This window comes from Balaenoptera borealis (genome assembly GCF_965194805.1).
Source record: "Balaenoptera borealis genome assembly, chromosome: 20".
NCBI lineage: Eukaryota > Metazoa > Chordata > Mammalia > Artiodactyla > Balaenopteridae > Balaenoptera > Balaenoptera borealis.
This window is the reverse complement of record NC_138879.1, coordinates 51,882,563-51,909,147: the sequence shown is the minus strand read 5'-3', so window position 1 is coordinate 51,909,147 and position 26,585 is coordinate 51,882,563. Positions and strand designations below refer to the sequence as shown.

General features: G+C 48.4%; 1 protein-coding gene and 2 long non-coding RNA genes across 15 annotated transcripts in view; 2 read left to right on the top strand and 1 right to left on the bottom strand.

Annotated features, from left to right (window-relative positions):
- The window catches only part of LOC309618006, a 151,996-nt gene that overhangs the window by 824 nt on the left and 124,587 nt on the right, over nucleotides 1-26,585 (top strand). For 7 of the 8 annotated variants that reach the window (XR_014238227.1, XR_014238228.1, XR_014238230.1 and 4 more), the window contains exon 2: nucleotides 1,340-1,420. This is a non-coding gene — a long non-coding RNA (uncharacterized lncRNA). Of the gene's footprint in view, nucleotides 1-1,339; nucleotides 1,421-7,513; nucleotides 7,698-26,585 lie in introns of all 8 variants that reach the window. The other variant, XR_014238229.1, reaches the window with a different exon arrangement.
- Nucleotides 755-13,052, bottom strand: ALOX12 (arachidonate 12-lipoxygenase, 12S type). Of its 6 annotated transcripts, none has more exons than XM_082371067.1 (14): nucleotides 12,854-13,052; nucleotides 11,757-11,958; nucleotides 10,407-10,488; nucleotides 10,198-10,320; nucleotides 9,978-10,081; nucleotides 9,564-9,724; nucleotides 8,555-8,698; nucleotides 7,553-7,762; nucleotides 4,613-4,699; nucleotides 4,222-4,391; nucleotides 3,608-3,729; nucleotides 1,646-1,746; nucleotides 1,353-1,523; nucleotides 755-1,237 (listed from the first exon to the last, which is right to left on the bottom strand). In XM_082371067.1, the coding sequence occupies exons 4-14, from the start codon at nucleotides 10,284-10,286 to the stop codon at nucleotides 1,058-1,060; spliced, it is 1,539 nt and encodes a 512-aa protein (XP_082227193.1). In that variant the 5' UTR covers nucleotides 10,287-10,320; nucleotides 10,407-10,488; nucleotides 11,757-11,958; nucleotides 12,854-13,052; the 3' UTR covers nucleotides 755-1,057. The 6 variants fall into 6 exon arrangements, with proteins under 6 accessions (XP_082227193.1, XP_082227189.1, XP_082227188.1 ...); XM_082371063.1 differs by lacking the exon at nucleotides 12,854-13,052 and adding an exon at nucleotides 12,552-12,814; XM_082371062.1 differs by lacking the exon at nucleotides 12,854-13,052 and adding an exon at nucleotides 12,071-12,378.
- On the top strand, nucleotides 4,706-6,063 carry LOC309618010. The gene is made up of 2 exons (XR_014238241.1): nucleotides 4,706-4,930; nucleotides 5,836-6,063. It is a non-coding gene; the product is annotated as an uncharacterized lncRNA (long non-coding RNA).

Here is a 26,585-nt window from a genome sequence, read left to right as displayed (position 1 = left end):
ATAATTATTCAGGGAAATAGTGGTGTTTGAAGAACACAATTTTGCACTGAGTATGTTGTACCCATTCTAGTGAGGACAGTGGTCATAGCATAATTGAGAGGGGTCATTTTGATCCCAAGACCCCAGAACCAGACACTGTCAGTGGTTAGCATAACTTGGTGGTATTTTTCCATTTATTTTGTGCGGATTGTTCTTAAAAGGGTCGTGAAAGAGAACTTGGAACCTGGGAAACACTTAGAGACCCCAGGGTACTGAAGAGCCTGGGATAGTGGCCTTGAGACATTATTTCGTGTCTCTTTTGTTTGAGACTGTCTGGAAGGAAGCCATTTTGGGGTGAAAGTTTTTATTTTGCCTTAGGGGCACCATTCTCATTCAGGGACTTTTAGGGTAGGTGTGTGAATAGGAGACATAGGGGTGGAGGGAAAGTTGCCAAAGAAGAGTCAGGAATTTTTAAGTTGGCCAAGCATGAAGTCAAGCTCCTGGGAAAGGAGAATTAGTTGAGGTAGTCGATTTCTCCAAGAAATCTTCCTCACCCTCCCCACCCACCCCACCATTCTCTGGATGTTTTGCAAGTAAGGTCAGTGCCTCAGGCTACCGCAGGGTACCGTTGTACAGGTACTGCCCCAAATCCAGCCTGCAGTCTGTGCACATCCCTGTAGCGAAGCACAGGGTTTTGTTGTGTGTTTTTGCATTTTAAAATGGTTGACTAAACCAAAAGGAGGATATTTTGTGACACAGGAAGTTCATATTTCACTCTCCGTAAATAAAGTTTTATTGGAACACAGCATTCATTTACACGTTGCCTGTGGCTGCTTCTGTGCTACAACAAGAGAGTTGAGTAGCTGTGACAGACTGTGTGGCCTACAAAGCCTAACATATTATCAGGCCCTTTACAGAAAAGTAAAGGCCCTTGGGCTCACGGGATGCAGATGTAGGGGGTTTAATTGGGGGAGGAAATAGAGCCTCTGCAGCAGAGACTAGGAAACCATGAAACTCAATATGGAACTGTCAGTCCCAGAGCTGATCTGCAGTCTTCCCGGTGGGGGCATCCCAGAGCTCAGATAGTGATGCTGTTCTCTATGTGGCTGGGCTTTAGGTATTCATAGGGCAGGTCAAGTTGCTCATTCCGGGCTGTAATCTCCCTTTCCAAGTTTTCCAGATCTGTTTGGAATTGGTTTAGTACAGACTTGGCCTTGGGGTCTGAGAAATACTTTTCTCTGTGATGCCCCAGAGGCACCTAAGAAAGAACAAAGGATCAGTCAGTTTTGAGTCAGACACATCTAGAGCCTAGCCCTTCACTCTTATGTTTCCCTTCCAACTGTCATTTCCCTTTCCCCAGGGTCCTCTCTTACCATGTCTGGCTGGCGGCGCCCCAGATGCCATGTGATGACCATTTGAAGACAGGCCTGTCGGACATCAGGTAGTGAGCCCATCACCGTGGCCATTGTCACATCTTCCTTGGTGGTAGGTGGGGGCATCCGCATTGTGCATGGGGCATTAGGGACCCAGGCATACCAGTCCAGCTGGGGGAAGAAACTGCAACCCTAGGATCCTGGTACTTAGGGTTTGAACCCCCATCTCTCCCTTGGGCATCCCAAGGTCCAGGCACTTGCCTTCAGGGACCTGGGCTTTCAGCTCTCCATACCTGGCCCTGGTTGATGGCCCCATGCTGAGCAGTGCACGTGAAGACACACATGGTAAGGAAATGGCAGAGTTGATTCTGGGACTGGAAGGAGATGGGGAAACCTGGGCAGGAAGGAAACAGGATTTAGAGGCTACAGTTTGAGAGGAGAGAAATAAAGGCTGAAGACTTGGGATGTCTACATTTTGGAATTGATGGTTGTTTGTTTAGTTCATTTATTCAAATATATTTGCATCAGACATGGATTTCACTTCAGATTCAAATAATATAGTTGGGTTACCTTAGGCCAATTACTTAACCTCTCTGAACCTCAATCTCTTGACCTGTAAAGTGTAGATGATACCTATTTTATAAATGAGGTAATCACCTGGTGTGGAACAAGTTCTCAATAAGTAATAAGTATTGTTATTTTGGAAGGGTTGGGGGCTGAAAAGTTCTGAGTGATCAAAAATCCTCTGCCTCAAAAAGTGGTTGAGAATTTAGGGATGCTTCCTCCTATTCCCAGGTAGGGAATTACAAGTGTCTGAATTGTAACGTGACGGATAAGAGAAGTCATAGATTTATAGGGTCATAGCCAAGAGAGGCTTTCCGCAAAGATTATGTCACGCCACTCAGTTCACAGTGGAGGTGGGGGGTTCAGGGACCCACTAATCCTGTCAGTTAAGTGGAACAAATATAATCACTTCCCTTTTGTAGATTAAAAAAAAACAAAAGAAACAAAGACCAGAGAGATTAAAGTGCTTGTCAGGACTGCATAATTGGGAAAAGGCAGAGGCTGATCTTGAACTCGGGTTCCTGACTGCCAATCTCAGGCCGTTTTTTATTTTAGCACACTTTCTCCAAAAAGTCTGTTGGGAAAGTGAGGCAAAGGTGAGCTATGAGAACTGAAGGAGAGTGGAGGAAGAGAGAATGAGAGGCACTTAGTGGAGGTTAAAGTTCACATGTGGATGTTTATTTTCATTTTCCAAATGTAGATACTGGTTGGGGAAAAGATGGCCAAGGAGAGGAGGGGTCTCCCGGGAGCACGTGGAGCCCAAGGGACATACCGAGATATACTAGAGAAAGTTTGGTCCTGGAAGCGGGGTGGTGCAGCCACAGATTCCCTAGGGAGACGCTCCCTCCAGAGGGCGGGTGTTGCGTTAGTGCTCACGGCACCCTCAGAGGCCGGCCATAGCGGCTCCTCAGTCAATGTTTGTAGTTGTCCCACAGAGGCAGAGATGTTGGTGCAAAGTGTGAGGGGCAGGGATGGAAGGACAATTTGGAGCAGAGTCCAGGCTGGCCCATGTGTGAGAGAAGGAGGAGGAGGAATCTAGGAAGAGCTCAAGAAAGGCTGTTTCTTCCCCAGAGGTTAGAATGCGGGTGGGGTGCTAAAGACGGTGGCTGGATCCTAGCAGCGGTGGGGAGAGGCTGGACTGGCCAAAGAAATGTGAGCCCCAAGGGGCAGGGCACCGAGTTCAGGGTTGAGCCAAAGCACGTAGAGCATTGTGTTTGCATCTAGAAATGACCTCGCACTGTGGTCAGTGTGCAGTAGGCCTGGACTTTCTATGCGTGTGCTGGACAGTAGCAGGCAGGAGGAGAAGAGGGAGAACAGAAGGGGTCATTACGGGCTTTGGTGGAAAAATCTTCCCATTTATATCCTCAAGTAGGAATAGACAACCATGAGGAGAGAACGTGAGCCCCAGCAGGGCCTGGGCAGATCCCTTGCTGGCTGGGGTTCTGGCCCTGTGGGGTCCCATGCTGTGGCAGGTTAGGGGATGGGGTGGAAGTAAAGGTTGATGGCCAGGGTCTCTGAGGAGGATGATCCTGGGGTATCTAGAATTGTCCTGAGTCTTAGGAGGTGGGAATGGGATTCAGATGTTTGACGTGTGGAGGGAGAGGGGGTGGGATGAGGGGTTGGGGTCCTGAACCCAGACTCTACTTGGGCAGGGTGTCCAAAGAGCTCCTGTCCCTGGGGAGGGCTCTCACCTCGGTCCTGGGCCTGGCACAGCCCCACCTCAGTGATCTCCCGACACCAGGCCTGCAGCTCAGGGTCCCCTCTCACGACGTCATCCCCGCTGTAGAAAAGGTGGATGATCCCCTCCACATACCTGCCCAGGGGAGAAGGGAGGTGAGCTCCTTGAGAGGAGAAAGCTTCGGCCTTTGACCCCTGCACTTTTCCATGGTCTCTGCCCAGCTGACTCTCAATGTGTCTGAGTATAGATTCTTCAAGGCCTGCCTTTTGGGTCATTCCCAACTCTTTCTACAAACTAGTCTAGAGAGGAAGGACACGTGGGTCATTAGTTCTAGGAATCCCCATACATGGTTGACAGCCATTCTCCCTGACAAAATCCCTGATTTTTCCAGATCCCTCAGCCTCCCAGTCCACAGCTTTCCCAACGTAGGTTCTCTGTCCCCAGCCTCCTCCTTCTCAGGCCCTACGCACTGACTCACGCTTCCTCGTCTCTCCCCAGGATCCAGTCCTTTGCTCCTCTTGTCTGAACCTTATTGTTTTCAGGTTCCTTTTGCCCCATGCTGACCTCAGGCCAGAGCCCCACTCGCCCTCTCCCCTGCCCCATTTCTCGGCTCCCCGTCTCACCCACCGGGCAGTGATCTCCCAGAGTTGTAAAGCGTCGTGGGCATAGAGAGCACCCGGGGTTCCCAGCAGGCCGCGGTCAGCCAGATTGTTGGGAGGACAGAGGGAGCAGTAGGTCAGCTGAGCCAGGGCCCGGTGGAGCAAGTGCACGTGGCCCCCTCCACCGGTGCTCACTGCCTGGGACAAGAGAGATGTGAGGCCTTGAGGAAGAAGCCAGCACACACTATATAAGGGGTTCAGATGTGGCATTTTCACATTTAGAGACGTAGATATAAAGGGACGGGCTCATGGGTTTAAGGGTCAGGGCAGTCACCCAGGTGGATCTGGGATCTTGAAAGTGGCAGGAAATCATAGAGAGTCAGACGGTGAGGCAGCCCCATGCCCCATCCCCTCCTTACCTTATCAAATACACCTCCGTCTGAGATGAGTTGGGTCCGTGCCCGGGTGTTGATTTCTATCGTGTAGCGGATGTGTGGGATCAGGAGCTGGGATGGGGGAGATTAGAGGGGGTGGTTTATGGAGGACATGCTTGGGTCCTTCCTTGTAGGCAGCATGGTGTCTACTCTTGATGCTTTCCTCCCTTGACAGGCTGGTCTCTTCCTGCTTCTGTGATCACTCACTCTCGTGATCTTTTCGCCCGTGTGAGTCAGGCTCTGGAGCCAGACTGACCTGGGTTTCACTCTACACTTCAGCACTCACTTTGATACTCATCCAAGGTACCAGACCTTCTAAGTGTTGATCTGTCTATCTCCTGTCCAACCCCTCGTCTGTCAACAGCGGGTGATAATAGGGTCTTTTGTCTCAGGAGGCTGCAGTGATGCTTATGTGAGTGATGTATGAAGAGTTTTTAGTCCACACAGAAGTCCTTGAATACTAGCTGTTATCGCTTATCTTTTTTTTTTAAATTGCAATCATATAGAGTTGCTCCATTTTATAAAAAATTAATTAATTTATTTATTTATTTTTGGCTGTGTTGGGTCTTCGTTTCTGTGCGAGGGCTTTCTCTAGTTGCGGCAAGCGGGGGCCACTCTTCATCGCGGTGCGCGGGCCTCTCACTATTGCGGCCTCTCTTGTTGCGGAGCACAGGCTCCAGACGCGCAGGCTCAGTAATTGTGGCTCACGGGTCTAGTTGCTCCGTGGCATGTGGGATCCTCCCAGACCAGGGCTCGAACCCGTGTCCCCTGCATTGGCAGGCAGACTCTCAACCACTGCGCCACCAGGGAAGACCTATCGCTTATCTTTATGATTTCCACCTGGGGTGTAGGTGGCCTTTGAGAATCAGCCCCTTTTGATTTGCTTTTATACTCTGTCATTTACAACCTCACAGCTTAAATTAGCCTCTCTACTCGTTACCAAAGCCACACCTCCATCCCCTGGTTGCTTCACTGTTGGTTTTTTGGGGGGTGGGTACCTTTAGTGAGATAGAGGAGCCATACTGAGCTATGTACGTAAGCAGCAGAGGGGCTGTCGTCAAATCTCCCCCCACCCCCAATTAGGCAGTTAGGTCCCCTCTATTTTTATAGCTTTTCAAGAAATAGCTTTTCCTTAGCTATTAAAAAAGGCCATCTCATCCTCACATGCGTTTCTTTTTATCTCAGACTATTTTGTCATTTCCACCCAGTTTATTTACAGGTTTCACGTAGCGTTGGTATTTATCTGAATTGTTGCTGGACACAGGGCATGAGGCAGAGATAACTCTGGTGCCAAGAGGTCAAAGCAGCTCACATTGGACTGAAACTTTTCAGAAAGTTCATGAAAGGTGCTGAGTGTCATGGAAAGCCCAAAGTCCACATGAGGAGCAGAGATACCTTGGGACAAACAACTCTTAATAAATCATTGCAGGAACTAATTTTTTCTAGCTTTTAGCCTGTGTCACACTATTAGGTCGTGTCAGCCTTCAGCAACCCCACGATGGGCCTCCCGTCATCCCCATTTAGACCTGAGGACACTGAGCTCACATCTGGGAAGTACAGAGGTTAGGATTCAGGATTCAGACTCCGGCAGTCCGAATCCAGAGCCTGTGCAGGTCACCTCTGGGACATTGCTGGCCTGGCTCTCCTGCGTGTACTGATAACAGTACAGCTGTTTGCCATGACGTCGCTGTGGGAATGGAGATAGTTGGGCAGAGGGCTGAACTCGTAAAGGGGGATTTTCAGTGTGCCTAGAGGCTTAGCCTCTTCAAGGTGAGCAGGACACGGTGGTGCAGGAGCGCCCTGAGATCAGTAAAATCCAAGATTCTGCTCATCACACTGGTCTCCATCTTGTCTGTGTCACCCCAGACTCCGAGAGGCCACAGCTACTGCTGGCCAGGCTTGGGGGTCGGGCGGGGCCCCCGGCTGAAACGCAGTTCAGTCGTTCTCCTTGCCAGGTGCTCACCTGCATGTCCTACCAACGTTTCCGACTCCCTATACCTCAAACTGAACCTCATCTTTGCTTCCCAACTGGCTTCTCTCCTGGCTTCCCTGTTTCTGACAATTGGTCTGGTTCATAAGCTTGTATCAGTTTCATCCCTTCTCTGTCTTGTTCCCTATATCTAAAGTGTCATCAAGATTTTGAGGACATTTTTACTCAAGCACAAGCCTTATGTCGCTGCCTTCTGCCGAGCAATAGATGCTGAGCTCACTCTTTCATAAAATTACAGGATTTCTAGGTCAGTCTGCAATACCCACCCTTGGGCTTCTGGGTGTTGCAGGAGCTTAGACCTCTGACCTTTCTGATATCCAGGCTTGCCGCAGCTACTATTCCATCCCTTCCCCAATTCTGATTTTTTCCTTTTCATTCCCGTCACCACCTTGCCAAACGCATGTCTCTCTCCACCTCTCTCCTGGGCGGGTGTAAGCAGCCTGCTGGGCCGCTCTCCTTGCCTCTTGACCTGCTCCTACTTAGCAAACTCAGTTGGGGTGGAACGTACTCCATCAATACTCTAGTGTTTATCAGCTGTCTCTTGTGGTTTCAGATTCTAGATCCAGCTGTTGTTCTCTGGGTAGTTCTTATGGGCACCACTTGTCATTCTGGCTAAATCGTAAATCTCCTAGGGCAGGAACAAGGCTTTTGTTTTACTAGCAATGTTCCAGCTGTACTCTAGGCCCATTGCTAGATTGTCAGATCTCTGAGAATTTCAGAGGGTTTCCTTAGTAATATGTCCTGAAGAAACCTTAAGTGACTTGACTTAATTGAAACACAAGTCTCAAAATATTGATGCAGTCTTCCTTCTGTTCTCACCTCTTTCTTTCACAGTGATAAAAATTTTTTCTTGGTGCTGCAATATCACTTGATACTGGGCTGTTTCCTTTCTCTAGGGTCTGAGTGAAGGGGGACATGGAGGGTAGAGGTTGTACCTTGAAGACAGGGTGCAGCCCCGGGAGGCACCTCATGGTGGCCACAGCAATGACCTCAGCCAGCATGTGGGTGTTCAGCAGATGATACTGGAGCTGGTGCAGTTGGAAATCTGAATTTCGGACCCAGGACTTTGCCAGGAGCCAGGCAAGTGGAGGATCTGAGGGCAGGAACAGTGGTGGGGTCGGGGAGCTGGGGCTGGGAGGCTGGATCTGGGAAAAAGAGAAATTAAGCCTTCATTGAACTCCCACTTTATGTGTGACATTATGGCCAGCAATCTTGGGGAAACAGATGAGTAAGTACGATTATCGCATCCAGGAGGTATAATCTAGGAGGAGGAATGAGGCCCCTCCCACCGTGCCTCTCACTAGCTGTGGCACTGTGCGAGCACCATGATCGTCGGGTTGAATGCAGAGGAGTCTGAAGCAGGGAGTCCAGGGAGGAGATCTGACAGTGGTTTGGGAGAAACGTGATGGGGGTCTGCGTTATGGTGGGGGATGGAAGGGGAAGCTGGGTGTGTGAGATAATTGACAGTATTTGTTAACTAACTATTGAGACCAGTGGGAGAAAAGATAGAGGGGACTGAGAGATTAAATAGTGATTCTCAGAGTGCGTTCCCAAGCTAGCGGCATCCGCATCACTTTGGAACTTGTTAGAACTGCAAATTCTCAGTCCCCATCCCGGACCCACTGAATTGGAAAGTCTAATGCTGGGACCCAGCAAGCTGTGTTTTAACAAGCTGTCTAGGTGATTCTGATACACACTAAAGTTCGAGAACCATCGGGTGTAGGATGAGAACTCCAAAAGGCCATTATGACTCTTGAACAAGTCCTGCCAGTTGGGTGAGTCAGGAGAAACCAGGCTGTAAGCGGAGTGACACGAGAACAGGTCTCACTGTGTGAGGATGGAGTTTGGGAGTCAAGAACCAGGGCGCTGGTTCCTCGGGAGCAGAGGCGGAGGTGAACAGAAAGCAGTGTTGGGAGGCGGATGCCCAGGGCGCCCACCTGGATGACCATGGGTAGCAGCTTCCCACTGGTGTCCATCTTCAGCATGACGAGGGGGGCAGCCAGGTACTGCTTCTCTCCTTGGATCACATTGGCTGGAATTCCATCCAGGAGAATGAAATCAGCCTCAAACAGGGAACTTTTCTGGGGAAAGGAAGAATGTATCCATCGTTAGAGTTCAAAGTCTAACCCGAGAGGGCCAGGGCAAAGGCGGAAGACATTCAAGACCTTTATCTGAATTCTTGCCATCATCCTACGTCGGTTGCAGAGTCCTATCAGCAGAACCAGAGCATCTGGCCCGATTCCTCTCATTTTAAGTGAAGAAACAGCCTAGTGAGGGTAGACATCTTGCCCAGGGATGTGTGGTGGCAGATCCGATTTTACAACCAGGCCTGCTCAGTCCAGTGTGCAAGCTGTCCCCTTGTCGAGATGGCCAGGCCCCTTCCCCACTATCCCTCGATGATCTGAACACCTTGTGTTCAGCTGTCACCAGCTCAGCAAACACTCTTTCACTCCCTAAAACTCACCTTCTCTGCCAAGTAATCCACGGAGGTTCCCCTGCCCAGCCCTGCCGCCGAGTCCAGCGCACACATGCACAGGGCACGCTCACATCCCACCTTGCTCGTCCTCCTCACATGCAGCTCACCTCTTCCAAACCCAAGTAACCCCCGCAGTTCTCCCCACCTGATGGCACATTTTCTACCCTTCTCCCTGCCCGTGAACACTGGTGTCCAGAGCACTGACGTCAGCCAGGGAATGTCATTGTCCCTGCTAACACCTCTGGCCCCATCTGCACCCTGGGAATCCATCCTGTTTCCCCTCCACACTGGGAGTTCCTCATAGTTTTCCCTACATACTTTATCACCTCTAGGTTTTTCTAGCACTGGAGTCTGGACCAAGGGGCTGTAGGTTACCGCAGCCTCCCTTCCTTGACTCATCTTTGATCCCTGCCCTTCACTACTTCTGGCCACACCGCCAAGGAGAGAACAGCACAGGGTGGGAGGGGTACCTGGAGTTCTTTCTCCAGCTGGGCCTGTAGCTCCTCCATCCCCGAGGGCAGCACTAGCCGGGAGGGCAGAGAGGTGCAGCGTCTCAGCAGCATGGGATTGGCGCCATTGAGGAACTGGTAGCCAAACAATTCATCGTCCTGCCAGCGTTGGCGAACCTTCTCTGTGGGGTCGGGGTGGAGTGTAGGAGGAGGTTGTTTACACAGCCGGGATGTCCCTCCTCCAGGCCCTACCCCAGCGATCCAGGCACGTGACCATCCCATATCTAGCCCCTGCCTTTTCATCTGGGGCCTCTGAGAAATGACCCAGCACAATATATTCTCATCTGTGAAGTCTCGTGAGGGGCTGTGGAGTGTGAAGGTTGGGTCATCAAAAGGGGCCATCAAGGAGTTATGGAGACCTGGGGAACCACTGACCAGCCAGGATACTCTTCTGGCCCCAGAAGATGTGATCAAAATCCTCCACGCGGTTCCAGGATCTCAGGAGGGTGTAAACGCGTTTGAGGACCATCCCCAGAGCCCTAGGACAGGAATCGAGCCATGAACCCATTTGCCAATCCCTCAGCTGCTCACCATTGACCACCATTTTTGGATCTCCCAGCCCTTTCCCCACTCTGAGCTCCAGGCCTGTTCTCACCCTGCCTTCAGTGTCCACTCAAAGTCCAGCCTCTTCTCCTCGTGGAATCTCATATTTGCAGGTAGATCGTCCTCACAGCCCGCAGCCATTGTCAGGGGTAACCCTTCCTTCCATGTGGCCCAGCTAGGAGATGGGGACAAGGCTTCAGGGAGGGTGTCCAGGTCAGTGATGGGGGGTACCACTGAGAGGCCCTGTAGGTGGGTGGTCACCAGTATATCTGACGTCTTTCTTTGAGTTCCTGCTCTCGATGTTTCTGGAACACGTCCAATGCGTTGTTTCCTGCCAGGCAGGCTGGGGAGACATTAAGACAATTGGCCATGGTTTGTGTGGTCCTGTGCTCTCCTCTGCTTGTCCTCATCTTCCTTTTTGCCGTCATAGGCCATGTGTTCAGTCACGCTCTGTTGCTTTTATCTCTGGCCTTGCCTCACTCCATTGATTCCTGAGACACATTTATCTTATCACTGCCAAATTTGCACTTTGGATTTTGCTAATCTCAACCCTGTCTCTTGTCTCGAGACAACAGTCTCATGTTTGACACCCTTTCTTGTCCCTTAACTCGTCTTTCGCCACCTGATCCTATTTCATCAGTATCTATGGTTGGAAAAAATCACCTTAATTAAGGTGATAAAATCTTGGGAATTCTCTGGTGGTCCAGTGGTTAAGATTCTGTGCTTCCACTGTGCCGGGGGGCACAGGTTCAATCCCTGGTCAGGGAACTAAGATCCCGCAAGCCATGCGGCGTGGCCAGAAAAAAAGGTGATAAAATCTCAATCACTCATATGCCGGTATCTATTTTCTACTATATATTGCTTTGGTTAATTTCACATCTCCTGAACCTCACCTACCACACCTCAACCGTCCTCAAAAGGCTTTAGGAACAGCTGTTTGCTTTCTTTCCCTGACTTCACTCTTCTGAGATTTACCATCAGAGTCTATATTATCAACTTGTTCCTGTTCTTATCCGCATTTCTACTCACCTGTCTCAAAGTGATGTATTTCATGTTTCCATCCTTACTTGCCCTTGCCCTCGTTTGCCTCTGTAATCGTCTTTCTTACTTATTTCCCATGGTAACAAATTCTGTATTTGCTGTCCTCATTCATCCCTACCCACTGTCAGTGTGCACCCTGTCCCTCGTGGTTTTCTTCCGTGTTTTCCCAACCAAACCAGCTCTCCAAGTCATATTGCTTATTGTTTCCCTTAGCTGTCTCCTCTTAGGGGTCACCCCCATCCCCTATTCCATGTGCTACCCTTACCTGCCCTGCCCTAACTTGTTCCTCATCCCATACTTCTGTTTCCCATCATTGCTGCGGCTCCCATCCCGTGTCCTCATCTTCTTGGAGGGTGGGATCTGCACATCACTTATGTCCCTGTCCAGCCCCACTTGCAGGCTTTTTTATTCTGTGTATAAATTTGGTACTTTATAACTCTTTCCCATGTCCTGTCTTCTCCACACTTAACCTGCTGAACACTCACTTTCTTCAAGGCCCTCTGACCCTCCGCAGCCCTCCCCCGCCCCTTCCCCAGCAGTTCCCCAGGCCCTGCATCCCCTCTCCCTCACCGGTGCCCTCGGGCAGGCACAGCACGCTGCCGGCCTGCACCCAGCAGTAGCACGGGAAGGCGGCCTCCTCGAAGGCTACAGGGCCCTGCACCGTGATGTGGTCGCAGAACCACGCGTTGTCCACCAGGGAGTGGTGTTTGCGCAGCTTCACGAACTGCAGTGGCCCCAAGTCCTCGGGAATGTCATGCTCAAACTCCTCCTCCTGTGGGACCAGAACCCGGAGAGTTAGTAGCAGGGTCCCAGGCGAGGCCGTTTTGCCTGCTGCGGGTGGGGTTGGGGGTCAGAGGTGCGGTGGGGACAGGAGAGGAGGGGACCTTTGTGGAGCCTCCGTTGACAAGGCCTCCAAAGACAGCCTCCCTCGTTCCCTCCTCCGGACATTTGCGCGGTGTGTCTGACGCCCCATCGCACCGGCAGGAAGAGGGAGCGCGGCGCGTGGCCCGCAGTGTCTTGAATTGATGTCTGAGTCTCAGCACCTTCATCGGTCCTTTAACTGAGCTCTCCCCGCTCCCTCATTCCTACGAGCGTCCCACTTGACTTCTGATCCTATATTGACACTGGCCTGGGGTCATTTGGAGAAGGAGTTGGAGGCTGCGAGGACCAGGGCCGGCGGGAAGGGAGAAGGGGTGTGCGCTCAGCCCGGGTCCTGGCCCCCGATCCTCCTGGCCCAGCCGCCCGGGCGTCCCAACACCTGGAAGTCCCAGCAGGCACGGTTCCGCAGTCGTTTCGCACTCGGATCCCGCCCCTCGCCGGCCTCCCGCGTCCCGGCCGGGGTCTGTCCCCGCTCCGCCCGCTGACCTGGCCCCGCGCCGGCAACAGCTGCAGCTCCAGCTCCGTCTCCCCGCGCGCCCCGACCAGCCACAGCTGCAGGCGGTCGTGCGACCCGGCGAAGAGTGCGGCCCCGGTGGCCACGCGGATGCGGTAGCGGCCCATGGCAGCCCCGGCGGCTTAAGCGAAGGGAGCCGGATGGGGCGCGCTTCTCCGGGTCGCCGGCCGGTATCGAGGCGCCTCAGGTCCCGGGCCTTTAAAGAGGGGCCCGCGTCCCCGCCCTCCTCACCACTTTCAGACGCTTCCAGTCCCCGCCCCAGACTAGCCCGAACCTGCGAGCCGCAGAGCCGGTTGTGGGGAAGGGCCGTCCCTCCCGGGCCGAGCGGAGCTGCGGGGCGATGAAGGGGCCCCCGCCTGGGGGAGGCCGAGAGCCTGGAAGCGCCGGGGTTTCTCTGGACCTCTGGGGGAGGCCTGGGGCCAGGCGCCTCGGGGTTGAAGGGAGCAGGATGAGGACACTTCCTGAGGTCTCCCGGCCTTTTGGAGAGCTAGGAGGAAGAGGGGGTGAGTCAGTCTTCCAAACGCAGGAGAAAGCCTCCGCTTTTCTGGGCTGGGACCTGGGAAAGACCGTGGGCTGAGCCCTGGAAGGCCGGCCTGCTAGGCTGTGCTGGGCCCGTGCGGAATGTCCTGCTCTGGACCCAGTGCAGCCCAGTAAGTCTTCAGTTCCTGATTTATACCTCATTTGAGCCCAGTCCTTCAATAAATCACCAGAGGTGCCCCAGGCTGCCTAAAACCTGGAAAAGTAACAGCTGAAAGACTTGCCCCCTCAGCTCCACCCCCAACCTCATATCAAACATGGCTGGATTAGGACCCTGGGCACACCAGATACTGAGGGAGGCCTAACTGAGGCAGGGCAGTGAAAGCCTCCTTTTGTCCAACCTTCATAGTGGCTTATGAGAATGTTAGGGACCAGGTGTTAGGCTGCAGTATAGAGTCACTTAGGGGACCCAGCATCTGTGGGCAATTCCCATGGACTTTGTCCCTTCCAAATGAATGCAGCCTCTTTCCCTTCTGTATGTTCCAGGTAAATTTTTATTCTGGCCTCACCGACCGTGGTGCCTGCTTTCTCCACCAGAATTCAATTTCCTTCTAAAAAATTAGGTGTAAAGATTTTATTAGTCATGAAGTTCTACTTGTTTCATCTTCCTTCTTGTCTTTATACTGCTCACTGCCCCCGCCACCCCGCTCCTGCTATTTCCTGGTCCTTTGTGGCCCTCAGGGCAGGAAACCAGGGAGCAGCGGTGGGGCCAGTGCTGGTTAGGGACTTTGTAAATGTCAGAAGGATGATTCAGAGCTCAGGCTTTACCACCCACCCAGGAAGCCTCTTGCAGGTACCTCTCCAGGTCTTCTTGACCCAAGTCATTCTAAGCATCTGGCTCACAGTGGATGTGTTTGGCAGCTGGGCTAGGCCAGGGCAAGGGAAATCTGCTTTCTTGAGCCAGACCCTCAAAAATGACATGTTGGTCATTGGTGGGAATGAGGGATTCCAGTCCTGCCTCCCAGCCTCCAAACCTTACGCAAGTGTCTGATCCTTACTGAGTGCCCTTCCCCTTCTTATCTTCTGGGCCCACTCCTGCTTACTACATCCTCAGTGCTCAGGGCTGGTGTCTGCCATATGCTGGCCCCCAATTTCCTCCAGTTTTAGATATCCTGTAATATCCAAATAGAGTGGCTCATATTCCCATCTTATGTAGTAGCTGAATCTGGCCTTTCCACACACGCCCTTCAAGGGTCACTTTTAGCTAGAAAAGAGAGTTTGCATCATACCTACTTCCAAAACCAGTCCAAACTTCAGCCTGCTTTTCTGCTGTTCCGTGATACCTTTTCTGCCCACTGGAGAGTACTCAGAGGCAGGGTGGGGGGTGAATAATTAAGAACAATAATCCAAGCTACTACATAGCTAATTAAGTTAATGTGTAAAGCACTTAGAACGATGCCTGACAGTAGTCTCTGTATGTATTTGCTGCTATTATGCTATTATTTACATTTTGGAAACAATTTTCAGTGGAGTGTCAGCGTCACTCTTAGAAATTCCTCTGTCTCTCCCCACTGCTTTTCCATGTCTGTCCCATTTAGGGGTCTTACATCTCAAGACCTTCCCACTTTTTTTTTTTTTTTCTGTTTTAAGCACATGTATTATGTTGGGGAATATAATTAAAAACAAAATTTCCCAACCCAGGAAAACCTCTCCACAAAGGTAGTGGAGGAAAGAAAACAGTTTTATATTTGAATAAGCATTACCAGAATGTGATGTGCATCACAGGCCATCTGCTAAGAGATTGTAAAGATAAAGTATCTCACCCTGTTATAGAGCCAAACAGATACAGCCATTACACGCATGTTCTCAAGATAAACAGTAACTAGTCCTCAAGTAAGAGGCTTGAGAGCACCATTTGTCACACACCGTTCATCCTAACTTTATGGTAATTGGTGATCCTTTGTGTTATTAATAGGCTTAATTGCAGGAAAAACAAAGTATCTTTATGACAGGAGGTGTTTTGCAACTTGGAACAAGGAGCCCACCTCAGTTAGGGTCCTACCCTCCCATAGAAGCTGGGAGATAAGGGTGCTCTCTCTCCTGATATTTCCATTTCGAAGAGATGGCTCCCGGGGCCTTGGGAGAGACATCCCTGGGTCCTAAAGCTGCAAGAGGCTGGTTTAGCTTCTAAAAATACTTACATTTCAAAGAGGCAGAGAAAGAGCTTACAAGTTTTCTAAAGTTAGTGCTCTAAGAGAGGGGTGGGGGGAGAAGTCTCTTATTTTCAACAGGGAGAATTAAGCCTCTTATTTTAAAATGTTTATTGGTCTGTACAATTACCATTTTGTTCTTCTGTTTACCACAGGAAGGACTAGGGGCTGGGTTTTGCTGGACCCTTTGCAGTAGGGAAGCCCATGTGTGCACCCCAAAGCTAGACTTTCCTCTTCTTCTAGACTTCCAAGGCCCTGTTTTTCATCCCACATTCCCATGACCTCTCTTTGCAGAACGATTTAATACCTTTTTTTTTTTGGCCGTGCCCTGCAGTATGCAGGATCTTAGTTCCCCAACCAGGGATCGAACCCGTGCCCCCTACAGTGGAAGCATGGAGTCCTAACCACTGCACCACCAGGGAAGTCCCAGATTCAACTTCTTGATCAAAGATTCTCTCACTAGGTTATTCCCCAGGGGCTGTGGGTGAGGGGGACGGACCTTGCATTTCATAGACGCAAAGTCTTGTTAAAGTGTTCTTCTAAACACAAGAATAATTTCACCCCCTTCCTTCCTCCTGTGCCAGTGCGGCTCAGACTTCGGTCGGCTCGAGGATAACTCCACTGTCCCCGCTATATGAGTGTTTGGAGCCCATATTTGGCACGGGGCTAGAGAAATTTGTGTTTGTTCCTTGAGGACAAATTGGACATACAAACACGGCATTATAAACTGTGTAACTTTAAACTAAACATAAGCTCTGATTTCAGGGTAGACATATCACACGTTTTTCCACTTAGTCATTTGAGTACCCCCTGCCCCTATGTGCAGGAAGCCCAGCACTCCTCACCACCCCCCCCCCCCCGCTCTGACTGCTGTTACTTGCTTCTGTTCTTGTTCACTGGTGGAACTAGGGAAACATTGTTCCTACACAATCTGATGGGTCATTTTCTAATGCCATGGGGACCACTGCCTAGGCCACAACAGTGGTGCACAGTCGGGCTTCCCAACTCTTAGTTCAGCGGTCCCCAACCTTTTTGGCACCAGGGACCGGTTTTGTGGAAGACAATTTTTTCACGGACCGGGGTGGCGGGGTGGGGAGATGGTTTTGGGATGATTCAAGCACATTACATTTATTGTGCACTTTATTTCGATTATTATTACATTGTAATATATAATGAAATAATTATACACTCATCATAATGCAGAATCAGTGGGAGCCCTGAGCTTGTTTTCATTTGCCACTCACTGATAGGGTTTTGATATGAGTCTGCAAGCAATTGATTTATTATGGTCTCTGTGCAGTCAGACCTCTCTGCTAATGATAATCTGTATTTGCAGCCACTCCCCAGCGCCAGCATCACCACCTCAGCTCCACCTCAGATCATCAGGCATTAGATTCTCATAAGGAGCGCACAACCTAGATCCCTCGTGTGCACAGTTCACAGTAGGGTTTGCGCTCCTATGAGAATCTAACCACTCCTCTGCTGATTTGACAGGAGGCGGAGCTCAAGCGGTAATGCGAGCGATGGGGAGCGGCTCTAAATACAGATGAAGCTTCGCTCGCTTGCCCGCCCGCCGCTCACCTCCTACTGTGCGGGCTGGTTCCTAACAGGCAACGGACAGGTACTGGTCCATGGCCTAGGAGTTGGGGACCCGTGTCCTAGTTCACACAGGTTTGGGCAAGGTCCTCCAGTGTGACTGTGGTGCCAGGGGCCTGGGTTAGGGCCATGTCCAGCCTCAGCCCCTTAAACCTTTAGGCACTGGTATTGAGCCTGGTCATTTGACCAGATGACTTTGCTCACAGAGGCTTCCCTTTCGGGAACTTTAGGGTTCTTTCCTCCTGTTGGATCTCTGTTAGAACCTTCTCAGTCTTTCAGAGAGAACTTACTTAATATTAAACAGTGTGAAAAAGAATTCCAGTCTCAGTCTCCTTCCTACCAGGTAGTGTCTTGGACCCTTGAGGTCCATTTGCCCCCTCCTCCTCATCCACCAGCTCTGCCGACCAAGGGAGTATTGGGGTAGGGGTGGGAGATGGGGAGGGTGTGATGGGGAGGAGAGAGCCTTTGTGGGACCTCAAAGTGTGCTGGAGAGGGGACACTTAAGGCTCAGAGGAGAGTCAAAGAAGGTTTGCTCCCAGGGAGCTATGTACCTACAGAGAGAAGAAAACTGGCAGAGCCTTGCCCCCTTGCTGTCTGTCCCCCTCTCCCTCCCACCTCTGCCGCCCCAATCTCAAGTCAAGCCCAAAGAGTCTGCTCAAGTTTCTGTGGGTTCATGGAATCATCTTCAATCATGAATACACTTCTAGGAGTGGCTGGCTCTGGTTGTTTAAAAAAAATCTGTGCCATACTGTACACTTTGCCCTGCAGCTTGCATTTCTCACTTAAGAGATCTGTTTCATGGACATTTCTGTAGTTCAGTAGTTATACCTTGGACTCATTCTTTTTTTTTTTTGCTGTGCTGTGCAGCACGTGGGATCTTAGTTCCCCGATCAGGGATCAAACCTGTGCCCCCTGCAGTGGAAGCTCGGAGTCCTAACTACTGGATCGCCAGGGAAGGAATTCCTTGGACTCGTTCTTTTAACAGCTGCATGGTGCTCCACAGTGGTTTTAACCACTCCTCTGCTGATGATCATTCAGTTTCCACTTTTTTTGACATATGATACATGCTACAGAGGGCATGTTTGTACTTATATCCTTATGTACTTGGTGGTTTTTGTTTTTTTTTTTAAAGTTGTATAGTTTGACATTTTACATTTATTTATTTATTTATTTATGGCTGTGTTGGGTCTTCGTTTCTGTGCGAGGGCTTTCTCTAGTTGCGCCGAGCGGGGGCCACTCTTCATCGCGGTGCACGGGCCTCTCACTATCGTGGCCTCTCTTGTTGCGGAGCACAGGCTCCAGACGTGCAGGCTCAGTAGTTTTGGCTCACGGGCCCAGTTGCTCCGCGGCATGTGGGATCTTCCCAGACCAGGGCTCGAACCCGTGTCCCCTGCATTGGCAGGCAGATTCTCAACCACTGCGCCACCAGGGAAGCCCTACTTGGTGGTTTTATTTCTATGGGTTAGAGTCTAAGAAAAGGTACAAAGGATAAAATACCACCAAATAAAAAAAAAAAAACAAGAACAAAATAAAACGAATAGATAAAAGCAGTCCACAGAGCTGAGTGTCTTTTCTTGTCAGGCAGAAGAACCCACCAGGGGAGACACTGGCTGACTCGTTCACGGAGGGGCATAAGTCAGGGATTTCTAACTGCTAGAAAGGGGCTGTTCATAATGTTTATGCTGTTTAAAAGTTGCAAGCTTGTACCCTGGAGAGCCTGGAGAGAGTCCACAGGTTTGTACACGGTTGTTGAAGACAAGTCCCATCATTCCAAGGGAGTCTTAAGTTAGGTTCACTAAGGATTGGGCATAGCAGTGTTACTCAATATTCATAACCATTTAAAATCTTTGGCTGGTTAGAAAGAGCTGTGGTGAAACACAGCATTCAGTTTTGGTATTTCCTAGGCACGTGCTGGTAAGATTTCTTTTACATGGGATTGCTGGGTGGAAGAGTATGTGTGTGGGAGGGGCGCAGAGTTCATTTATGATATTATGGAGAACAGATTCGGTAGAGACAGAGGCAGAATGCAGATCACAGTGTGGCGTGCCCTTCGAGAAATAAGGCCGGGAAGGGAACAGAGAGGGGGCCATGGCTGGAGATGGGTCACCAGTAGGGACCGTGAGAGGTAGAAGTTGAGATGCCAGAGAATGGGGTTGTTAAGTGATGAGGGGAAGACCCCGAGGGAGGAAATAAAATCCAGAAAACGTGGGGAGGAACTGGCTGTAGATCATGCATGCTCACAGGGGGTGGAGCCACAACACTGTAGACATTACAATGGCGTGTGGCCCTTCGAAGAGCCACATACATAAACAGATACACTAAGGTATTAAAATCTCATGTAGTAGGGGCAGAAAGCAATTAGGAAAAAAAGGTGTCTTAACGGCTTTGTAAAGGGGCAATCATAGAAAAAAAGGTACAGAGACATGACTTGGGGTGTGATTTCCCTAGCAGTACTCTGCTTGGTTGCTGATACAAGAAAAATCAAAGGTTGGAATGATCCAGAACATTATTCTGAGGCTCCGTCTGGCAGAGGCTGACGTGAGCCCTTCTCTCGTTCTTATCTCCCCAACATCAGTGGTAGAACAGGTATGGACCCACACTTGTATGTTACCAATTAGCATTTTACGTAAACATGGTGTTAAGAAAGGCCTCCTAAATTCCCTTCCCATGAGATTGACATCTTGAAACTACTTGGATTTACTTGTTCTGAAGCTGGCTTTTCTCAACATTTCTGTAAAGAGGTTGAGAAAACCCAGTAATCAAGGTAAATAGTATTTTAATGAAATATTTGAAAAAATCAAAATTAATGCAAAAAATCCACAATCAACAAAATATTAAAATTTTAAATAAAGACAGGATCAGTTGTAAGACTTAATATTAGGCATCTACGTATATTCCGAAAAAAATTTTTTAAATAAATTTATTTATTTATTTATTATTTTTGGCTACGTTGGGTCTTTGTTGCTGAGCACCGGCTTTCTCTAGTTGTGGGGAGCGGGGGCTACTCTTTGTTGTGGCGCGGAGGCTTCTCATTGCGGTGGTTTCTCTTGTTGTGGAGCACATGCTCTAGGCATGGGCTTCAGTAGTTGTGGCACATGAGCTCAGTAGTTGTGGCTCACGGGCTCTAGAGCACAGGTTAAGTAGTTGTGACGCACGGGCTTAGTTGCTCCATGGCATGTGGGATCTTCCTGGACCAGGGCTTGAACCCATGTCCCCTGCATTGGCAGGCGGACTCTTAACCATTGCGCCAACAGGGAAGTCCCCTGAAAATTTTTTGCAATTGTTTCTGCCACCAGAAATTTCTCTCTGGCTAACTTGACCCCCAGTACCCTCATACCCAACCCAGGATTAATGGGGGCCATTTGCTTGATTCTCATACAGATTTTCAATCAGTCTTACTGTGTTCAGTCTTACCTACACCCCTGTCTTCAGGGATCATTGGTACTCTAATTTCTGAGCCTTTCTGGGGATCTGTGCTGATTGCCTCATACATACCCTGGAGCCATTTGACTTTTTTTCTTAATCATCCATTATCTTATTATTCTTTTTTTAAAAAATTGGACTATAGTTGATTTACAATGTTGTGTTAGTTTCAGGTATACAGCAAAGTGATTCAGGGGTGTGTGTGTGTGTATTCTTTTTCAGATTCATTTCCATTATGGGTTGAGTTTGCTGTAGGAGGGTGGACTCCAGCATCTATCAGTCCATCATCTTGTAATCAGCATTGGGTATTTATTCTCTACCAAATCCCCCAGTAGCGATGACCAAAAAGATATTTTAAAACAGTCTTGTGATTCTTAAACTCTGATCAAAGAAGCAAAAAGTAGTTTAACCAATATATCCTGCTTTACCAGTTTGTTACAAAATTAGGTTACACCCCTTTCAATTTTTTTTTTTTTTTTGGCCACGCCACTGAATGGCATGCAGGATCCTATTCCTGGACCAGGGAATCCTATTCCCAGACCAGGGATCGAACCTGTGCCCCCTGTGGTGGAAGTGTGGAGTCTCAACCACTGGACCACCAGCGAAGTCCCTCTTTTCAATATTTAGATTAAACTATTCTTTACCTCCACCCTGCCTATTAGGATGTTTTTCCGTCTCCAGGATCCTTCTTCCAAGATGACAGTTAACAGTTCTGTAGTATTTACTTTGGGCCAGACATTCTTCTAAGTGCTTTTTTACATATATTAGCTCATAATAACTCCAGACTCCTCAGGGAAGCTTTTTAAGTGTAATGGGTTAGTACTTGTTATTATTATCTTGAAGAGAGCAAAATCTGAAAGTCTGCTCAGTCTGCCAGAGATTCCTGGGTGTGTGTTTTGTGTGTGTGTGTGTGTGTGTGTGTGTTGACTGTTGTTGCTCTTAATCAACTATGGATTGCTGGTGAATCTCAGGTTGCCTAATGATTTTGATCCTTGTCTACTGATAAGTGACCCATTGAACACCAGTCAAGGAGAGTATCATATCCTCTTGGACAGTGATTGGTTAAGAGGTGGACACATGGCCCAAGCTGGGCCAATCAGAGCCAAAGATGCTTACTTCTGGGACTTGGATGGAAATGCAGAGAATGAAGTCTCTGTGTTTCCACCATGGCTCCCAAGCTTGTAGACTATAGGCCTGTTGACTGCAGTGCGCTCCACTTAGAGAAAGCCTAACAGAGAATAAAGCCAACATAGAGGAGAGCAAAGCTGCATCGTGGAGGGAGAGAGAGAGACTGAGACCTGATGATATTGTTTGAACCCCTTGATCCAGCCACATGACTGCTCCTGACTTTTCAAATTACAGGAACGAATCAATGTCATCAATGTCTTTTCCTTTTTTATCTTTTTTGCCGCACCACGCAGCATGCGGGATCTTAGTTCCCCAACCATGGATCAAACCCATGCCCCCTGCAGTGGAAGCATGGAGTCCTAAACACTGGACCACCAGGGAAGTCCTGTCATTTCCTTTTTTTTTGGCTGCATTGGGTCTTTGTTGCTGCACGCGGGCTTTCTCTACTTGTGGCGACTAGGGGCTGGCTACTCTTTGTTGTGGTGCACGGGCTCTAGGACGTGGGCTTCAGTAGTTGTGGCGCACGGGCTTAGTTGCTCCGTGGCATGTGGGATCTTCTCGGACCAGGGCTCGAACCCATGTCCCCTGCACTGGCAGGCGGATTCATGACCACTGTGCCACCAGGGAAGTCACATCTTTTTCTTTTTTAAAAACCACTTTGAACTGACTTTCTGTTACATGGATACAAAGAATCCTGAAAAATGCAAGGGGTAAGGCAGTGGCACAGTCTGTAGCCTGGAGCACCTGGGTGCCTGTGATCTGGGTCTAAGAGATAGTGACTTAAAACAATGTGCCAGCCTGTGAGCGGTGTTCTCCCCAGGCAGCCCAGGATCTGTGTGAGTTTGGATGTGGATTTCTCACTATCTTCCTAGGGTCCGTGTCCAGATGGTACTCTTTTCTTAATTGCTGGGACCTTCTCCTCTCAGGGGTGGGAGCCTGGCATCTCCTGGCTTTTTCCCTATTTCTAGAACCTCTCTGGGTGAGTCTGTTAGTTTAAAAGCCACTGCATTTGGGTATGGGAAGGCTGCCCAGTGACTGGCCTTATATTTTCACTTTGACTCACTAGTTAATATTTCTTTTTTCCCCCTTATATATAACTGGAAGTAGAAATTTTCTGGTTTTCTTTTTTCTGGACAACTGTGGTGGGTTTTTTTTTTTTTAATTAATAGCTACTTTATTTATTTATTTATTTATTTATTTATTTATAGCTGTGTTGGGTCCTCGTTTCGTGCGAGGGCCTTCTCCAGTTGCGGCAAGCAGGGGCCACTCTTCATCGTGGTGCGCGGGCCTCTCACTACCGCGGCCCCTCCCGTTGCGGGGCACAGGCTCCAGACGCGCAGGCTCAGCAGTTGTGGCCCACGGGCCCAGTCGCTCCGCGGCATGCGGGACCCTCCCAGACCAGGGTTCGAACCCGTGTCCCCTGCACTAGCAGGCATATTCTCAACCACTGCGCCACCAGGGAAGCCCTGTGGTGGGTTTTTTGTTTGTTTGATTTTTGTTTTTGGCGGGGATGTGGCGGTGGTGAGGTTTTGTCCTGGTGCCCGCCTGCTAAGCTTAGGAGGGGTGGCAAGGCAGTTCTGTCCACCAGCTGTCCTAGAGGAACTACTTTAAAGTAGGTCTTCTTACAAATAAACATATCTACGAAACAGAAATGGACTACAGACATAGAGAACAGACTTGTGGTTGCCAAGGGGGAGGGGGTTGGGGGAGGGAAGGATTAGGAGTTTGGGGTTAACAGATGCAAACTAGTATATATAGGATGGATAAACAACAAGGCCCTACTGCATAGCACAGGGAACTATATTCAATATCCTGTGATTAAACCGTAATGGAAAAGAATATAAAAAAGATATATGTATGTATAACTGAATCACTTTGCTGTACAGCAGAAATTAGCACAACATTGTAAATCAACCATACTTCAATAAAAAAAAAGTAGGTCTCCTTTTTTGGGATGTGGCCTCTCCCATTCCAGTTGTATTTGTTCACAGATAATATTCCAAATCTTTTCATCACTAGGTAGAGAGCACCTGTCCACTGGCCAACTAGTTTATGTTAATTTCATAGTAATATTTGTTATCTTTTCCATAGTTCCTGGCATCTGGAAACATTTTTGTGGGCAGTGACAATAGTTAACCAGTATGTTTTGGGGGGTGTATTTTGAGTGCGGTTTTCTAAATCTCTCTTCCGCAAACCCACTCTAAAGCACTAATCTGTGAGCAGTTTTGTGTTCTCCACCCAACATCAAGAAGTGGCATGTAAAGCCGGTAACATCATGAAGGTTTCACCGATTCATGTTCCAAAAATGTCACAACTCCTGCTCAGGCCACAGCGTCAACACTATATATATATTCAGTGATTTATTTTATAAAGGAGTAAGTCCTTTTTAAAAGATAAACTTTTAATTTTAGAATACTAGTTTTAGATTTACAGGAAAATTGTGAAGATAGTATAGAGATTTTGTCATCAGTATTTTGAAATTTGAAAAGTTTTAAATTGGGGGTTCTGTCTGGGGTTATTTGGTGGTGACTCCGTACTTTTGTGTACTGACTAAACTGACTGTTTCAGGAGGTGGCTAGATCTCACCCTCTCTCTCATAATCAGGGTGGATTATATCAAGAAATCCTTCTATTGAAGCATCATTTCCCCTCCATTATATTTGTGCAGCTGTGGTCACTTTCTGGTTTCAGGTGGGATACACCTCTACACAGTTAGTGAAGTAATTGATCAACACAAATGGGCCTTTAAGGTTCCAGCCCTCAGTCTTTGAGGATAATATGAGGGTATACAATGTATGAATATTACTTTGGAGGATATATACAGGCAAAGTGTCGATGTTAGCAGGACTTTTGTATACATATGGGTATTACAATTGGATCTGACTTTCTCAGCCATCTTATACTCAAATGGGCAAGAATGCCATATTTTATAACAAGAACATACAATTGAATATCTTACTGTACATTAAAATGTTTTCTTCTTTTCTTATTCATAAAGTTATATGATTTGATGATCTTTTATCGTTTTATTGTGAAGTGATCTTAAATCAACTTTAGTGAGATATAGTTTATGTACAATAAAAAACATTAATTTTAAACATACATTCCCATGAGTTTTGACCTTATATCTATGACCGCATAAACATATGGAACATTTTTATTACCCAAAAATGTTCTTTTGTGTCCCACACCAGTCAACCTCCTTAGCCCCAGGAAACCACTGGTTTGCTTTCTGTCACCATAGATTAGATTTGTCTTTTCTAGAGTTATGTAAGTGGAATCATATATCATATACTCTTTTGTATATGTGGCTTTATCCACTCAGCATAATGTCTTTGTGATTTATCCACTTTATTATAGGTATTATTAGTTCATTCCTTTAAAAAAGCTTTTTATTTTGAAATATTTATAGATTCACAGGAAACTGCAAAGATAGGACAGAGAGCTCCAATCTTAATGTTAACTATAGTACAAGATCAAAACCCAGAAATTGACACTAATACAATGGGTGTGTATAGTTTTCTGCCATTTTATCATGTGTAGTTTTGTGTAACCACCATTGCAAGTGAGATACAGAACTATTCTATTAGCCCAAAGATCTCCCTGGTTTCACATTCTCCTTCCTCCCCTCAACATCTCTGACCCTTGCCAACCAGCTAATCTGTTCTCCATCTCTGTAATTTTGTCATTTCTAGAATGTTATATAAATGGAATCAAACAGTATATGGCCTTTTGAGATTGGCTTTTTTTTTCACTCAGCATAGTGTTCTTGCATATAGTTGAGTCATGTTTCTTAATCCACTCTGCCAAAGCACTTAGCCTCCTCTGACTCTGGTGGGGAGGGAGAGTGGCACCTTGTTATCGCTGGGTGGGGATGGAAGTCTATGATCCCCATGTGATCTCCCCTGACGTTTTGGAAGGGAGGCTTCATCAACGCCAAGTAGGGATGAAAGTCCTTGGTCTCCACTCAGTCTTCTCTGATACCAGCCCAGCAGCGGCTGTTAGAGGTGCCTTGTTACAGCCAGGCAAGAATGGAAGTCCAGGCTCCCCATTCAGCATTTGCTGATGGGGGTGGTGATGGGGCTATGGCTCTTTCCATGGTGTTTGGTGGGATAGAGTGATTATGATTAAAAGTTTTCTGTCTTGCTGGCTAGCCCCTTTCCTCTGCCTTTGGCCAGAGAGATTTCTTGGGGATTATTTTGTTTGTGTCCATTGGTGTTCCCAGGTTGGCAGCTTCTGTACTGTTCAGATATATGAGGTCAAAAGAAAACCCAGGGGAATTCCCTGGTGACGCAGTGGTTAAGAATCCGCCTGCCAGTGCAGGGGACACGGGTTCGAGCCCTGGTCCGGGAAGATCCCACATGCCGCAGAGCAACTAAGCCTGTGCACCGCAACTACTGAGCCTGCGCTCTAGAACGCGGGAGCCACAACTACTGAGCCCACGTGCCACAGCTACTGAAGCCCGCACGCCTAGAGCCCGTGCTCCACAACAAGAGAAGCCACCGCAATGAGAAACCCACGTACCACAATAAAGAGTAGCCCCTGCTCACCACAACTAGAGAAAGCCCACCTGCAGCAACAAAGACCCAACGCAGCCATAAATAAATAAATAAATTTAAGGAAAACCCAGGGAAGGGACTTCCCTGGTGGCCCAGTGGCTAAGACTCTGTGCTCCCAATGCAGGGGGCCCAGGTTCGATCCCCGGTCAGGAAACTAGATCCCACATGCCGCGACTAACGATCCTTTGTGCCTCAACTAAAGATCCTGCATGAAGATCCTACATGCTGCAACTAAGACCCAGTGCAGCCAAATAAATAAATAAATATTAAAAAAAAAAAAAAAGAAAACCCAGGGAACTCACTGCCTTGTTTCTGAGGTCCCAAGGTCCCTAGCTGGTCTATCTTCTTATGTCTACCTTTTAGAGTCTTCTTACGTTTGTTTTATGTATAATGTCCATAGTTTTTAGCTGTACTTAGTGGGGAGTAGAGGAGGAAGTGTATCTATTTCATCTTCAATTCATTCCCTTTTTTTTTTTTTTGCTGAGTAATATTCTGTGGTATAGAAATACCACAGTTTGTTTATCCAGTTACCTGTTGATGTACATTTGAATTGTTTCCTGTTTTTGGCTTTATGAATAATCCTGCTTTGAACATGATTTACTGCTTCTATGAAT